Source organism: Oncorhynchus gorbuscha, linkage group LG18 (genome assembly GCF_021184085.1).
Source record: "Oncorhynchus gorbuscha isolate QuinsamMale2020 ecotype Even-year linkage group LG18, OgorEven_v1.0, whole genome shotgun sequence".
Classification (NCBI taxonomy): domain Eukaryota; kingdom Metazoa; phylum Chordata; class Actinopteri; order Salmoniformes; family Salmonidae; genus Oncorhynchus; species Oncorhynchus gorbuscha.
Window position 1 is genome coordinate 47,550,414 of NC_060190.1, and position 18,264 is coordinate 47,568,677.

At 40.9% G+C, this 18,264-nt stretch overlaps 1 protein-coding gene across 1 annotated transcript; it reads left to right on the forward strand.

The window, feature by feature from the left end:
* Positions 1 to 3,281: 3,281 nt before the first annotated feature.
* LOC124003387 (peptidyl-prolyl cis-trans isomerase FKBP11-like) lies at positions 3,282 to 16,294 on the forward strand. Its single transcript, XM_046311594.1, has 6 exons — positions 3,282 to 3,808; positions 4,035 to 4,097; positions 4,817 to 4,907; positions 5,096 to 5,129; positions 5,389 to 5,459; positions 16,040 to 16,294. Exons 1-6 carry the CDS (start codon positions 3,695 to 3,697, stop codon positions 16,246 to 16,248), a joined length of 582 nt encoding a protein of 193 aa, XP_046167550.1. The 5' UTR covers positions 3,282 to 3,694; the 3' UTR covers positions 16,249 to 16,294.
* The last annotated feature ends 1,970 nt before the right edge of the window (positions 16,295 to 18,264 follow it).

An 18,264-nucleotide genomic window follows, 5' to 3' on the forward strand; every position in this document is an offset into this window, starting at 1 on the left:
CAACATTGGGCAATTTCCATATGAATTACATCGGTAGAAACAAGACAAAACAACCAACTACACTGAACAAAAATATAAACGCAACATGTGTTGGTCCCATGTTTCATGAGTTGAAATAAAAGTTGAAATAAAAGATCCCAGAAAAAGCTTCTTTTTCTCACATTTTGTGTACAAATTTGTTTCCCTGTTTGTGAGCATTTCTCATTTGCCAAGATAATCCATTACATATCAAGAGCTGATAAACAGCATGATCATTACACAGGTGCACCTTGTGCTGGGGACAATAAAAGGCCACTCTAAAACATGCAGTTTTGTCACACAACACAATGGCGTAGATATTTCGAATTTTGAGGGAGCATGCAATTGGCATGCTGACTGCAGAAATGTACACCATAGCTATTGCCAGAAAATGAATTGTTAATTTTTCTACCATAAGGTTGTATAAGAGAATTTGCCAGTACGTCCAACCAGCTTCAGAATCGCAGGCCACGTGTATGTCATTGTGTGGGCGAGCGGGTTTGCTGATGTCAATGTTGTGAACAGTGGTATGGGCAGACATAAGCTACGGACAGCGAACACAACTGCATTTTGTCGATGGCAATTTGAATGCACAAAAATACAGTGACGAGATCCTGAGGCCAATTTTAGGTATCTGTGACCAACAGATAAATACCTGTATTCCCAGTTATTTGAATTCCATAGATTAGTGCCTAATGAATTTATTTCAATTGACTGATTTCCTATTATGAATTGGAACTCAGTAAAATCAAGGAAATTGTTGCATTTTTATATTTTTATTCAGTATAGTTAACAGACTATATACAGCTAAACACTGCAATTATTTCCATGAGACAGAGAGCAATCATTAGAGCTCCACCGTTGATGTGCTCCTCTGTACCAACCAAGTTATCATGACATGACTTGCTAATATGAGAGCTATTCCCCAACTTTCACAGCATCAAACAACATCAACAACGCCAAACATTTATCTGCTGTTTACTTATTTCACTCACCTCAACATCTTCGCTTTTCAAAGTGCAAGGACGAGTCCGAATCAGTATCACCAACCAACATACAGTACCAGTCAAAAGTTTGGATAGACCTCCTCATTCAAGTTTTTTTTTAACATTGTAGAATAATAGTGAAGACATCAAATCTATGAAATAACACATATGGAATCATGTATTCACCAAAAAAGTGTTAAACAAATCAAAATATATTTAATATTTTAGATTCTTCAAAGTAGCCACCCTTTGCCTTGCTGACAGTTCTGCACACGCTTGGCATTCTATCAACCAGCTTCATGAGGAATGCTTTGCCAACAGTCTTGAAGGAGTTCCCACATATGCTGAGCACTTCTTGGCTGCTTTTCCTTCACTATGTGGTCCAACTCATCCCAATCCATCTCAATTGGGTTGAGGTCGGGTGATTGTGGAGGCCAGGTCATCTGATGCAGCACTCAATCACTCTCCTTGGTCAAATAGTCCTTACACCGCATGGAGGTGTGTTTTGAGTCATTGTCCTGTTGAAAAACAAATGATAGTCCCACTAAGGGCAAAACAGGTGGGATGGTGTATCGCTGCAGAATGTTGCTGGTTAAGTGTGCCTAGAATTCTAAATAAATCACGACAGTGTCACCAGTGTCACCAAGTACCGCCACACCATCACACCTCCATGCTTCACGGTGGGAACCACATATGCAGAGATCATCCGTTCACCAACTCTGTGTCTCACACAGCGATTGGAATCAAAAATCTCAAATATGGACTCATCAGACCAAAAGACAGATTTTGTGTTTCTTCTCTTCTTTTTTAACCCCCTTTTTCTCCCCAATCTCTTTGTATCCAATTGTTAGCAGTTACTGTCTTGTCTCATTGCTACAACTCCCGTATGGGCTCAGGAGAGATGAAGGTCAAGAGCCATGCGTCCTCCGAAACACAACCCAACCAAGCTGCACTGCTTCTTAACACAGCGCGCATCCAACCAGGAAGCCAGCCGCACCAATGTGTCGGAGGAAACACCGTTCACCTAGCGACCTGGTCAGCATGCATTGTGCCCAGCCTGCCACAGGAGTCGCTTGTGCGCGATGAGACAAGGATATCCTTACCGGCAAAACCCTCCCTAACCTGGACAAAGCTAGGTAAATTGTGCGTCACCCAATGGACCTCCCGGTCGTGTCCGGCAGCGACAGAGCCTGGGCTCGAACCCAGAGTCTCTGGTGGCACAGCCTTAGACCACTGCGCCACCCGGGAGGTTATTTCTCTCTTCTTCTTGTTGGTGTCCTTTAATAGTGGTTTCTTTGCAGCAATTCGACTATGAAGGCCTGATTCACGCAGGTTCCTCTAAACAGTTCATGTTGAGATGTGTCTGTTTCTTGAACACTGTAAAGCATTTATTTGGGTTGCAATTTCTGAGGCTGGTAGCTCTAATTAAATTATAATCTGCAGCAGAGGTAACTCTGGATCTTCCTTTCTTGTGGCGGTCCTCATGAGAGACAGTTTCATCATAGCGCTTGATGGTTTTTGCGACTACACTTGAAGAAACTTTAAAAGTTCTTGAAATGTTCCAGATTGACTGACCTTCATGTCTTAAAGTAATGATGGACTGTTGTTTCTCTTTGCTTATTTGAGCTGTTCTTGCCATAATATTGGCTTGCTATTTTACCAAATAGGGCTATATTCTGTATACCTTGTCACAACACAACTGATTGGCTCAAATGCATTAAGAAGGAAATAAATTCCACCAATTAACTTTTAGCAAGGCACACCTGTTAATTGAAATGCTTTCCTGGTGACTACCCCATGAAGCTGGTTGTGAGAATGCCAAGAGTGTGCAAAGCTGTCTTCAAGGCAAAGGGTGGCTACTTTGAAGAATCTCAAATATAAAATATATTTTGATTTGTTTAACACTATTTTGGTTAATACATGATTTCATATGTGTTATTTCATAGTTTAGATGTCTGTACTATTATTCTACAATGTAGATTTTTTTTAAGTATAAGAAAACCCATTGAATGAGTAGGTGTGCCCAAACTTTTGACTGGTACTGTAGATACAGTCTCTTTCACAATGAAAGTCATGTCCGCTTCGGCGCTGTCATTTTCTGTAATGAAGTTTAAAAAACGGTAAAAAGTCGAATGACAGCATACCCTGTTTCCGGTTTCTGGTTGATAACAACAGCCACGAGAATACGATACCAGATTGTTAACAAATTCATTTTGCGAAACTGACACATATTATTGATAGAAAAACAAGGCCATTCACAGCCGCTGTAGTAAATTAAAGAAATACGGTCGAGGGCAACTATGGGTTCTAAAGGGAATATGAATTATGTTTTTTTTTCTGGGGGTACTGATACTGCTGAAGCTTTTAGAAGACTCACAACTGCCCTCAATCGACACAAATAATGTAACTGCACCGTTACCTATCAGCAATTGACTTCTGGGATGCTGGCGGAATGTTTAAGGCGGGCTCTTCGCAGTCATTTCGGCGACACAGGCCCGCGGGTCGACTGCATCGTTATCACCATACTATAACAACACATCAGCCTTAACTGGCGTCTAGCCTATATATACACACACAGTACCTCCGAATCTCTATTCGACCGATTGTCTGTGGTGGTCAGTCGGTGGCGCTTGCTGTACTACGGCGTCACGGAAGTTAGTTGGATAGTTTTTCAAAAGTTCGGATTTACAATGAAAGCCAAGACTGGGGTCACCCTAGTCTTGCTAGCTGCTTTCGTTTATGTTGCAGCACAGGAAGGCGAATCCGAGCAAAATGTTGTGGAAGAGTTATTGGTGGAAACCTTGGTGAGTTCTGTCTTTTTCTCTCTATCGTAGACTATAGAGCGATAGAAAAGTGTCGACTCTTGCACTAACCGAATGCCATTCATTGTAACATTCAGACCAAATTGAAACAATGTATCCGTTTTTGATCGTTATTGTCAATGTATCGTTTATTTTGTGTAATAAAGCGATGCATTCGTATTTATTTGCAATTAAAATATATCATGTTTTTATTCTCTCCCTTCACAAGGTAAAACCCGAAACTTGTTCTATATTGTCAGAAATGGGAGACACGCTACAAATCCACTATACGGTAAGCAAAAAGGAGTGGAAATGAATGGCCTAAAAATATTTTCAATTTCGAGGGTATAGGCACCGCCCTGTTTGACTTCAGACCTAGCCTGCCTATTGAGAGATGTGAACTACATTTTTGGGGGGGAAAATGTGAATGGAATCTGGTCAGAAGTGTGCTTTGTATTTTAAGTGGTTTTGATTCATTGCATGTCAAACTTGACTATAGTCAATACGATGCTGTCTGTGGCATGGTGCAGAGTAACAAGTTACCGTTTTTCATTTGAGACTGGGAAATTCGTGAACGTGGCATGAAATATTGTTAGATAAAAAACACTTCCTATTTTGCATTACACATCGTTGGTATTCGTATCTGGGATGAGTAAAACTGCAATGTTTTATCCCATGTCGCGAAAAAAATGACACGTTTTATGCGTGCCATATATTTGACTTGGCACTGCTATGGGGAGATGCAACACGTCAGCACTCCTGCTCCTGCTGCGAGTTGGGCAGTAGTCCAACCGAAACTCGTCACTCATGAAGCGTCATGCTTGACCATTGCCTCACCTAACATACAGCCAACTCTTATAAAGACATTTGAAAAAAGTCTCAAGTGTTTCACATTTTAATTTGATTTGCAGGAAATGCATCTTAACCTTCTATTTTGATTCTAATCACTGCTTGCATGCACAATCCATTTTAACATGTCTTCCATTCACATTGTTCCAATGCTCTGAACAGGGTAAACTACTTGCTGATGGCAAGGTGATTGACTCATCACTGTCCCGGGACGCTCTTGTTGTTGAGCTGGGAAAGAGGACCGTTATCCCTGGTAAAATCACACAACTATTAAAATTGCCTGTATTAGACCTGATATAGATCACACAAAATAACAGGAGCACTAGCTTATGTTTCAAACAGCAATATACCTTCAGATTTAGCTCACACTAGCATTGCAGTGTTTTTGTTATCACGTCAGTCACTGTATAAAGATAACATGAAATTCTGTATCTCCAACAGGTCTGGAACAGAGTTTGGTAGGAGTTTGTGAAGGGTAGGTAAACAGTCAAGGTCTGCCAATGCAAAGCTTTGAAAGGGACTTGTTGCATTAATTTATATAAGAGAACCACTTTCTCTAGGAAATCAAAAATGATATTATATGAACTAGGATAACTAGTTTAAAATATAGATATTTTCAGTATGTGAAGCAATCAAAGATCCTGTCTCAAATGACTGTTAAAATTGTGTCACTAAAATAGTGGAAATCATGCAAACCTTTAAGAATAGGCCTTTTCTGTCTTGTGTTCCTCCAGACAAAAAATCAAGACAACTATTCCACCACACCTTGCCTATGGAAAAAGAGGATACCCTCCAACTATCCCAGGTACTTAAACATATGTGCATATACACATGTACATACGCATACTGTATACATGTAAATGTATCATATACAGTGCCTTCAGAAAGTTCACACCCCTTGACTTTTTCCACATTTTGTGTTAAAGTGGGATTAAAATGGATTTAACAAAAATAATTGGTCAACGATCTACACAAAGTACTCTAATGTCAAAAGTGGAAGACAAATGTATGAAAATAAAACACTATGTTGATTGCATGAGTATTCAAACCCTGTGAGTCGATACATGTTAGACTAACATTTAGCAGTTGTTACAGCTGTAAGAGCTTTGCACACCTGGATTGTATAATATTTGCACATTTTTATTATTAAAAAAAAGAAATCTTCAAGTTCTGTCAAGTTGGTTGATGATCATTGTTAGACAGTCATACATTTTCAATCCAATTTAAGTTCAAACTGTAACTCAGCAACTCAGGAACATTTGCTGTCTTCCTAGTAAGGAACTCAAGTTTAGATTCGGCCTTGTGTTTTAGGTTATTGTCCTGCTGAAGGAGATTTTTCTCCCAGTGTCTGTTGGAAATCAGACTGAACCAGGTTTTCCTGTAGGATTTAGCCTGTGCTTAGATTTATTTAGTTTGTTGTTATCCTAAAAAAACTTGCTAGTCCTTCCCGATGACATGCATACCCATAACATGGTGCAGCGACCACCATGCTTGAAAATATGAAGAGTGGTACTCAGTTTTATATGTTGTGTCGGATTTGCCCCAAATATAATGTATTCTTTTCAGGACATAGTTAATTTCTTAACAAAATGTTTTGCAGTTTTACTTTAGTGCATTAATGCAAACAGGATGCATGACTTGGAATATTTGTGTACTGTGCAGGTTTCCTTTTCACTCTGTCATTTTAAGGAAAGGGACAGGGAGATACCTAGTCAGTTGTACAACTGAATGCGTTCAACTAAAATGTTCAACTAAAATGTGTCTTCTGCATTTAACCCAACCCCATTTTTAGACTAGTATTGTGGAGTAACTACAATGTTGTTGATCCATCCTCAGTTCTCTCCTATCACAGCCATTAAACTCTAACTGTTTTAAAATCACCATTGGCCTCTTGGTGAAATACCTGAGCGGTTACCTTATTCTCCGGCAATTGAGTTAGGAAGGATGTCTGTTCTTTTGTATTGACTGGGTGTATGATACACCATCCACCAATGTAATTAATATCTTCACCCTGCTCAAAAGGATATTCAATATCTGCTTAGGTTCACTTTGCAAGGCATTGGAAAATCTTTGTGGTTGAAACTGGCCTGCTCGCCTCCCTACCACTGAGGAAGTACAGCTCCCGCTCAGCTCCCGCTCAGCCCAGTCAAAACTGTTCGCTGCCCTGGCCCCCCAATGGTGGAACAAACTCCCTCACGACGCCAGGACAGCGGAGTCAATCACCACCTTCCGGAGACACCTGAAACCCCACCTCTTTAAGGAATACCTAGGATAGGTTAAGTAATCCCTCTCACCCCACCCCCCTAAGTTTTAGATGCACTATTGTTAAGTGACTGTCCCACTGGATGTCATAAGGTGAATGCACCAATTTGTAAGTCGCTCTGGATAAGAGCGTCTGCTAAATGACTTAAATGTAAATGTAAATGTAAACTCCCTGCTTGATGAAGGGCCCTTACAATTATTTGTATGTGTGGGGTACAGAGATTAGGTTTTATTTTACTAGGTAAATTGACTGCGAACACATTCTCATTTACAGCAACTACCTGGGGAATAGTTAGAGGGGGATGAATGAGCCAATTGGAAGCTGGGGATGACAAGGTGGCCATGATGGTATGCGGGCCAGATTGGGAATTTAGCCAGGACACACGGGTTAACCCTTACTCCTACGATAAGTGCCATGCTCTCTTTAATGACCACAGAGTGTGGACATCCATTTAACAGCCCATCTAAAAGATGACACCTTACACAGCAATGTCCCCAATCACTACCTTGGGGCATTAGGATATTTTTGGGGGACCTGAGGAAAAGAGTGCCTCACACTGGTCTTCCAACACTACTTCCAGCAGCATCTGGTCACCCATCTAGGGATCGACCAGGACGAACCTGCTTAGCTTCGAGGCAAGCTAGCAGTGAAATACAGGGTGGTATGCTGCTGGCCAGGTAGTCACTCAATCATATTAAACACCATAATGGCATACATGCAACTTATTATGTGACTTGTTAAGCACATTTTTATTCCGGAACTTATTTAGGCCATAACAAAGGGTTGAATACTTATTGACTCAAGTCATTTCTAAAAAAAAAAAAAACATAATTCCACTTTGACATTATGGGGTATTGTGTGTAGGCCAGTGACTCGTCTCAATATAATCCATTTAAAAGTCAGGTTGTAACACAGCAAATTGTGGAAAAAGTCAAGGAATGTGAATCCTTTCTGAAAGCATTGTACACACTCAATAATACAAAGAAACAAACTAAATAAATACGGCATCTCACCTTGATGACACTGCCCTGCCAGTCATGTCGATGTAAACTTGGAGCCACGCGATGACATGTGTGTCCCACAACAACTCGTCGGAAAAGCATGCAGTTTATTAGGATACAGATTAAATAAATTATGAGCTGGATGCTCCATTCCAATAAATATCAAGGGTCTTATTATGGTGAAATGATCAGACGCTTGGCTGCCGTTTGACAAATACAAATAATCTCGCTTTTTTTGTCCATAATAATCTCTTCATGTAGACTATACCCGTACTGTATATGCGAGCTGTTAGATAAAGCGCATGTGGAAATACCAGTGGGCACACCCGCTATATAACGAACAAAAATGTGAGAACCATCAGTAGAGTTGAAAATGCGATGGAAACAATTTAACTTAATTTATTATTTTGTACGTGGGAATTGAACTGCAAATTGTTTTTTATGTGCAGTACATCATCACACGCAGACTTTTATCCCCAAGTCAATTTGATGGAAATACATCTGGTGGGAAATAGTTTTGATACGTATTTTAGAATATTCGTATGAAAATCTGTTGCCAATTGGATGGAAACCTAGCTACTGTCAGCTTAAAATCCTTTACAAGTGATAGAACACAATATTAATTGGTATGCTGTAATACTGTATGTAAATACAATATATGATTACATATTCACTGTTAGCATATGGTGAAATTTTATTACAATACAATTTAAAACCTCTTCGGGATCCCTTAACGCTCGAATCCCGTTAGTGGGATAATTTGACAACATCCGGTGAAATTGCAGTGCGCCAAATTCAAACTACAGAAATATAAATATTTACCATTCATATAAATACAAGTGTAATACATCAAAATAAACGAGGAGCGCGTTCCTGTTCGCACGCACCAAAAGTCCATCTGAGTGACACATGGAAAGAATAGGACTACTTAATTTCTCAAAAGGAAAAACATTGAACAATTTCTAAAGACTTGACATCTAGTTGAAGCCATAGGAACTGTAATCTGGGCCCTAATAAATCAGGTTTCCCATAGAAAAGCATTGGAAAACCCAATGACCTCCAAAATAAATGTTCACTGGCTGGATTGTGCTTGGGGTTTCGCCTGCCAAATCAGTTCTGTTATACTCCGACATAATTTTAACAGTTTTAGAAAGGTTAGTGTTTTCTATCCAATACTACCATGCATATTCATATCCTAGCTTCTGGGCAGGAGTAACAGGCAGTTTACTTAGGGCAAGCTTTTCATCTGGATGTAAAAATACTGCCCCCTAGCCCAAAGTGCTGTTTTGCTGCAGTAAATATAAAGCAATCTGTCAATTATGGTGCACTGTGGAAAAGTGTGTGGATGGGGAAATAATCTTTGGGTCATTAACATATATCAAGGCATGCCTTGTAAGTGGCTATATTTGTTGCACCCACTAGTGAGAATGCTGTACCAATTGAACTGATGTGGTAGTAGTGCCCATACAATTTCTGTGTGTGTGTGTGTGTGTGTGTGTGTGTGTGTGTAAGGAACAAATCAGTGTCAGCAAGTAATTACAGTTGAGGTCGGAAGTTTACATACACTTAGGTTGGAGTCATTAAAACACATTTTTCAACCACTCCACAAATTTCTTGTTAACAAACTATAGTTTTGGCAAGTCGGTTAGGACATACGTTGTGCATGACACAAGTCATTTTTCCAACAATTGTTTACAGACAGATTATTTCACTTATAATTCACTATCACAATTCCAGTGGGTCAGACGTTTACATGCACTAAGTTAACTGTGCCTTTAAACAACTTGGAAAATTCCAGAAAATTATGTCATGGCTTTAGAAGTTTCTGATAGGCTAATTGGAGGTGTACCTGTGGATGTATTTCAAGGCCTACCTTCAAACTCAGTGCCTCTTTGCTTAACATCCTGGGAAAATCTAAAGAAATCAGCCAAGACTTCAGAAAAAAAACTGTTGACCTCCAAGTCATGTTCATCTGTACAAACAATAGTACGCAAATATAAACACCATGGGACCATGCAGCCATCATACCGTTCAGGAAGGAGACGCGCTCTGCCTCCTAGAGATGAACGTACTTTGGCGCAAAAAGTGCAAATCAATCTGGAGGAAACGGGTACAAAAGTATCTATATCCACAGTAAAACGAGTCCTATATCGACACAACCTGAAAGGCCGCTCAGAAAGAAAGAAGCCACTGCTCCAAAACTGCTATAAAAAAGCCAGACTATGGCAACTGCACATGGGGACAAAGATCATACTTTTTGGAGAAATGTCCTCTGGTCTGATGAAACAAAAATAGAACTGTTTGGCCATAATGACCATCGTTATGTTGGGAGGAGGAAGGGGAGGCTTGCTAGCCGAGGCACACCATCCCAACTGTGAAGCACAGGGGTGGCAGCATCATGTTGTGGGGGTGCTTTGCTGCAGGAGGGACTGGTGCACTTCACAAAATAGATAGCGTCATGAGGGAGGACAATTATGTGGATATATTGAAGCAACATCTCAAGACCTCAGTCAGGAAGTTAAAGCTTGGTCGCAAATGGGTCTTCCAAATGAACAATGACCCCAAGCATACTTCCAAAGTTTTGGAAAAATGGCTTAAGGACAACAAAGTCAAGGTATTAGTGGCCATCACAAAGCTCTGACCTCAATCCCATAGAAAATTTGGGCAGAACTGAAAAAGCGTGTGCGAGCAAGGTGGCCTACAAACCTGACTCAGTTACACCAGCTCTGTCAGGAGGAATGTGCCAAAATTCACCCATCTTATTGTGGGAAGCTTGTGGAAGGCTACCCGACATTTAAAGGCAATGCTACCAAATACTAATTGAGTGTATGTAAACTTCTGACCCACTGGGAATGTGATGAAAGAAATAAAAGCTGAAATAAATCATTCTCTCTGCTATTATTCTTACATTTAACTTTCTTAAAATAAAGTGCTGATCCTAAGACAATTTTTACTATGATTAAATTTCAGGAATATTGAAAAACTGAGTTTAAATGTATTTGGCTAAGGTGTATGTAAACTTCTGACTTCAACTGTATGTGTGTTTTCTTAAAGTCCTTTTGGTCTTATTGCCCTGGAATCATTACCAGTTTGAAAGCCTTTGTTTACACCTATAGAAGTGCAAGTGATATAAATATTTTGTAATATAAACATTTTTTATTTCACCTTTATTTAACCAGGTATGCCAGTTTTGAACCAGTTCTCATTTACAACTGCGACCTGGCCAAGATAAAGCAGAGTGACAAACAGAGTTACACATGGGATGAACAGTCAATAATATACAAATCTGTATACAGTGTGTGCATATGAAGTAAGGCAATAAATTGGCCAAAGTGGCGAAGTAGTTACAGTTTAGCAATTAACACTGGAGTGCAGATGAGGATGTACAAGTAGAAATACTGGTGTGCAGAAAAACAAATATGTGATGAGGTAGGTAGTTGGTTGGATGGGCTATTTACAGGTGGGGCTGTGTACAGATGCAGGTAAGCTGCTCTGACAGCTGATGTTTACAGTTAGTGAGGGAGATATGAGTCCCCAGCTTCAGCTTTTTGCAATTTGTTCCAGTCATTCGCAGCAGAGAACTGAAAGGAAAGGTGACCAAAGTAGGTTTTGGCTTTGGGGATGACCAGTGAAATATACCTGCTGGAGCGTATGCTACAGGTGGGTGTTGCTATGGTGACCAGTGAGCTGAGATAAGGCGGAGCTTTACCTAGCAAAGACTTATAGATGACCTTGAGCCAGTGGGTTTGGCGAAGAATATGTAGTGAGGGCCGGCCAACAAGCGCATACAGGTTGCAGTGGTGGGTAGTATAAAAACGGATGACACTGTGATAGACTGAATCCAATTTGGTGAGTAGTGTTGGAGGCTATTTTGTAAATTACATCGCTGAAGTCCCATACGTAGAATGTATGCATGCATGACTGTAAGTCGCTTTGGATAAAAGCGTCTGCTAAATGGCATATATTATATTATAAGTCGAGGATCGGTTGGCTAGCCAGCCCTATGAGGGCATATTTGGGAGCATGAGTGAAGGAGGCCGGTTGTGAAATAGCCAGACACCTAGGCATTTATCTTTGTCCACATATTCTAAGTCAGAATCGTCCATAGTAGTGATGCTAGTCGGGCGAGCGGGTGCGGGCAGCGATCGGTTGAAGAGCATGCATTTTGTTTTACTAGCATTTAAGAGCAGTCCAAAATGATCGGTGATCTGTTTGTTCACCTGGCTTTTGAAGACTTTGGAAAGGCAGGGCATGATGGATATAGGTCTGTAATAGTTTGGGTCTAGAGTTTCTCCCCCTTTGAAGAGGGGGATGACTGCGGCCGCTTTCCAATCTTTAGGAATCTGACAGTACGAGAGGTTGAACAGATTAGTAATAGCTGTTGCAACAATGGTGGTGGAAAATTTTAGGGAGAGAGGGTCCAGATTGTCTAGCCCAGCTGATTTGTAGAGCTGCAAAATCTGGATCCTATCAGAACATCAGCTGTCTGGATTTGGGTGAAGGAGAAGCGGGGGGCAGGCTTGTGCGGGGGGGCAGAGCTGTTGGCCGGGGTTGGGGTAGCCAGGTGGAAAGCTTATTGAAATTATCATGGATTTATTGGTGGTGTCAGTGTTTCCCAGCCTCAGTGCAGATGGCAGCTGGGAGGAGGTGCTCTTATTCTCCATGGACTTGTGTCCCAAAACTTTTTGGAATTAGTGCTGCAGGATGCAAATTTGTTTGAAAAAGCTAGCCTTTCCTTTCCTGACTGTGTATATTGGGTCCTAACTTCCCTGAAAAGTTGCATATCACTATTCGATGCTAGTGCAGTACATCACAGGATGTTTTTGTGCTGGTCAAGGGCAGTCAAGTCTGGAGTGAACTAAGGGCTCTATCTGTTCTTAGTTCTACATTTTCTGAATGGTGCATCTTAAATAAGCATGGTGAGGAAAGTGCTTTTAAAGAGCAACCAGGCATCCTCTATGGGATGAGGTCAATATCCTTCCAGAATACCTGGCCCAGGTTGATTAAAGGCCTGCTCGATGAAGTGTTTTGGGGCGCGTTTGAAAGTGTATATATCACTAGCCACTTTAAACAATGCTACCTTATATAATGTTACTTACCCTACATTATTCATCTCATATACATATGTATATACTGTACTCTACAACATCGACTGCATCCTTATGTAACACATGTATCACTAGCCACTTTAACTATGCCACTTTGTTTACTTTGTCTACACACTCATCTCATATGTATATACTGTACTCGATACCATCTACTGTATGCTGCTCTGTACCATCACTCATTCATATATCCTTATGTACATGTTCCTTATCCCCTTACACTGTGTATAAGACTGTAGTTTTGGAATTGTTAGTTAGATTACTTGTTGGTTATCACTGCATTGTCGGAACTAGAAGCACAAGCATTTCGCTACACTCGCATTAACATCTGCTAACCATGTGTATGTGACAAATAAAATTTGATTTGATTTGAAGTGATGAGGGGTGGTCGTTTGACCGCGGACCCATAACAGACGCAAACAATGAGGCAGGGATTGCTGAGATCCTGGTTGAAAACAGCAGAGGTGTATTTAGAGGGCAAGTTGGTCAGTATGATATCTATGAGGGTGCCCATGTTTATGGACTTGGTTGTTCCTTGATAATTTGTGAGATTGAGGGCATCTAGCGTAGATTGTAGGAAGGCCGTGGTGTTTAGCATGTCCCAGTTTAGGTCACCTAACAGTACGAACTCTGACGATAGATGGGGTGCAATCAATTCACATATGGTGTCCAGGGCACAGCTGGGAGCTGAGGGGGGGTCTATAACAAGTGGCAACAGTGAGGGACTTATTTCTGGCGAGATGGATTTTTAAAAGTAGAAGCTCGAACTCTTTGGGCATAGACCTGGATAGTATGACAGAACTCTGTAGGCTATCTACAGTAGATTGCAACTCTGCCCCCTTTAGCAGTCCTATCTCTTTCGGAAAATGTTTAAGTGGGGATGGAAATTTATGGATTTTTGGTGGCCTTCCTAAGCCAGGATTCAGACACGGCTAGGACATCAGGGTTGGGACATACCTAGTAGCCAACCTGCTTGCACCAATCCCATAGAATTACAGTGAAATAACAACAAAAAATTACAGTAGCATTTACTTTCAGTATAGTAGGCTAATTTTACAGTATTGTACTATGATTACTCTATTACAGTAATTTACAGGAAGCTGATGGCAAGTTACTGTGAATATTACAGTAACATACTTGGCACTAGCCATAGTTGGGCAAAGACATCAAAAGTTATATCTCAAAATCAAATACAATTTTATTAAGGTACATATAAGTATATAATAATAATAATAATATATGCCATTTAGCAGGTTAGCAGATGTTAGTGATAAACTAAATCTGAGTGTACAGCAGAAATGCCCTTATGCTTCTAGTTCATATGTTCTGTATTAGTACCCTGCAGTAATATCTAAAATTTCACAACAACTACCTAATCACACACACGTGTAAAGGAATGATTAAGAATATGTACATATAAGTATATGGATGAGCGATGGCCGAATGACATAGCCAAGATGCAGTAGATGGTATAGAGTACAGTGTGTGTGTATGTATGTATGTATGTATGTATGTATGTATGTATGTATGTATGTATGTATGTATGTATGTATGTATGTATGTATGTATGTATGTATGTATGTATGTATGTATGTATGTATGTATGTATGTATGTATGTATGTATGTATGTGTGTATGTATGTGTGTGTGTATATATGTATATATATGAGATGAGTAATGTAGGGTATGTAAACATTATAAAGTGCCATTGTTTAAGTGACTAGTGATACATTTATTACATCCAATAATTAAGGTGGCTAGAGATTGAGTGGCTTCTGCCAACAAAGACTCAATGTTAGTGATGGCTGTTTAACAGTCTGATGGCCTTGAGATAGAAGCTGTTTTTCAGTCTCTCGGTCCCAGCGTTGATGCACCTGTACTGACCTCGCCTTCTGGATTATAGCGGGGTGAACAGGCAGTGGCTTGGGTGGTTGTTGTCCTTGATGATCTTTTTGGCCTTCCTATGACATCGGGTGCTGTAGGTATCTAGTCTTCAAATTATTTTGTGGTTGTAACAAATCTATCCTTAAAGGTCCCGAACAGTCATTCTGATTCCCATGTAAAATAGCCTTTTCTGTGACTAAAATATCCCTGATAATATTTTGGGGGATAGAAATGCTAAACGTTTTAGGAAGTAATGTTTCTGTCATGGCCAACTACCAGGAAGTTTGAAAAGACAGGCTGAGTGGGCGGGGAGCTTATATTCATGAGCTCACCTTGACTGACAGCTCTTTGAGATCACTATGTCAAGAAACTTGGATGCAGTGTTGCAGTAAAATTGTCTCAAGCTAATTTGGTGATACACAAAGCAACTCAAACATTGAAATTGCATCAATGATGTACTTTCTTTTTATATACATCTTCTGTTTAGCATGTCTCTTGTGATGCTGTTCACAGCAGCATTGACTGATGTGTTGACATGACAACTGCTAAATGACATTTTGGTCATTTAGCAGACAATGTTATCCAGAGTGATTTACAGTCAGTGTGTTTAACTAAGGTAGATGAACATATTAGTCATAGCAAGTAAAAATATTGTTACCGTTAGTAAGTTACAAAATACATGTAACAGAAATACTTCCCATTGTTGGCACTAGCTGCATGCACTGTAAATCTGCAACAGTTTACTAATTACTGTTCTAGTAATGCACTGTAAATTCTAGAAATACAGCATGTTGCTGTAGTCAGGTGTTCTAGTAATATGCTGTAAGTTTGCTCTAAAGGTCCTGTAAATATACAGTAATTTACTGGCTTTTGTGCTGCTAGTATTTTACTGTAAAAATGGCAGGACATTTTGTACAGTACACGCAACAACGCGACTCTGTTAGGGTTGCAAAACTTTCCCAAGATTCCCTGATTTTCCATAAATCCAGATTGGAGGATTCTGGATATCCCTGCTTATTCCCTCACAATTCTGGAAAGCTTCACACCAGGATTTAAGGAAAGTTCATGGAATTTTGCAACCCTAAACCCAGTACTTGATCCTCCATCTCTCTTCTTCCCTCTGTCCCGTTAGCTGATGCTGCTCTAGAGTTTGAGGTGGAGGTGATGTCACTGATCCAGGCAACCCCATGGCAGAAGATGGTGAATGATGTCTTTCCCCTAGTGTGTCTGGGCCTGGTTCCCACTCTGCTGGGTATGGTGGGTCTCTACCTCTATAACAAGGCCAATGCCCAGCGGCCAGGAAAGAAGAAGGCCAAGGACAAGAAGAGCAAGAAGAAGTGAAGGAGACTCTCATAACTATTTAACTAATAAAATGAAAAACAAGGGAGTTTTTGTTATTATTGTATTAAATACTCTTTTTTTGATAGTTATTGTAAGACACAAATATAAAATAAGGAATAGGATTCTGCCAGTAGGAGTGCATTCTACCAGTTTAAAGTTCTATTTACTCTTAGTCAGCATACAACTTGAAACCCTCAAGTTGTATGGCCTGAGCACACAGGGTTATGAATAAGAAGTTAGGTGAGAGTCATGAAGATCAGATCAGTGTGTGTAATACAGTATTACCCATCCCTGTACCAACTCCTCAGATGGAGGCTCATAGCATTAGCTCTCTCGTGCTCTCCTCAGCAGTGAGAGGTGTAGAAGTGCAGGACTTTATGTTCTGTCTCCAGCTTGTGACACATCTCAGCCAGACTTCGAAGCCTCCCCCTTATCCACACCATCGCACAAATGTGAGAATGTATGGGAAGCGAGTAGTCAGTACACATGCATAAGTGTGAATGTGTATAGTGTGCTGTCTATGTATGCATATGACAGTCAAAGGGTGTGTATGTTGGGCCTCCCGGGTGGTAAGGGGCGCTGTACTACCAGAGACTCTGGGTTCGCACTCTGTCGTATCCGGCCGAGACCGGGAGGTCCGTGGGGCCTAACGTCATCGGGTTAGGGAGGGTTTGGCCTGTAGGGATATCCTTGTCTCATTGCGCACCAGAGACTCCTGTGGTGCACCGTGTTTCCTCCGACACATTGGTGCGGCTGGCTTCCAGGTTGGATGCGCGCTGTGTTAAGAAGCAGTGCGGCTTGGTTGGGTTGTGTATCGGAGGACGCATGACTTTCAACCATCGTCTCTCCCGAGCCTGTACAGGAGTTGTAGCGATGAGACAAGATAATAGCTACTAAAAACAGTTGGATACCACGAAATTGGGGAGAAAAAGGGGTAAAATCCCCCCCCCCCAAAAAAAAAGGGTTTGGATGCTAAACACACACACACTAAGGTACTGTATGCCTACACATGCACTTCACTATTATCGAATTGAAGACCCCCACTTCCTTCCATCCTGCTAGTAAGTGTGCAATCTTTGGACAATAAAATAGAGGACCTACGCGGAAGATTAAACTACCAACGGGACATTCAGAACTGTAATATTGCTGAATGACGACAATATCAACATACAGCTGGCTGGTTATACGCTGCACTGGCAGGATAGAACAGCAGTGTCTAGTAAGACCGGGGATAGCAGACTAGTTTTGTAAATGACAGCTGGTGCATGATGTCTGAGGTAGAGGATCTCATGATAAACTGTAGACAACACTACCTACCTACAGTTTTCATCTGTATTCTTTGTAGCTGGTTACAGTCAGACTGGCACTAAGACAGCATTGAATGAGCTGTGTTCCGCAATAAGAAAACGCTCACCCAGAAGGGCAGTGCTCATAGTAGCCGTGGACTTTAATGCAGGGAAACTTAAATCCGTTTGACCAAATTTCTATCAGCATATTAAATGTGCAACCAGTGGGGAAATAAACTCTGGACCACCTTTACTACACACACAGAGACTCATACATAGCTCTCCCTCGTCCTACATTTGGCAAATCTGACCATAATTCTATCCCCCTGGATTCTGCTTCCAAGTAAAAATGTAAAGCAGGAAGCAGCAGTGACTCAATCAATAAAAAAGTGGTCAGAAGAAGCAGATGCTAAAATACAGGACTGTTTTGCTAGCACAGACTGGAATATGTTCTCGGATTCCTCCGATGGCATTGAGGAGTACACAACATCAGTGATTGGCTTCATCAAGTGCATTGATGACGTCGTCCCCACAGTGACTGTACGTACATACCCTAAACAGAAGCCATGGATTACAGGTAACATCCACACTGAGCTAAAGGCAAGAGCTGCCGCTTTCAAGGAGCGGGATTTATAATAACCCAGAAGCTTATAAGAAATCCCGCTATGCCCTCGAACCATCAAACAGGCAGAGCGAAGGACTAAGCTCGATTCGTACTACACCGGCTTTG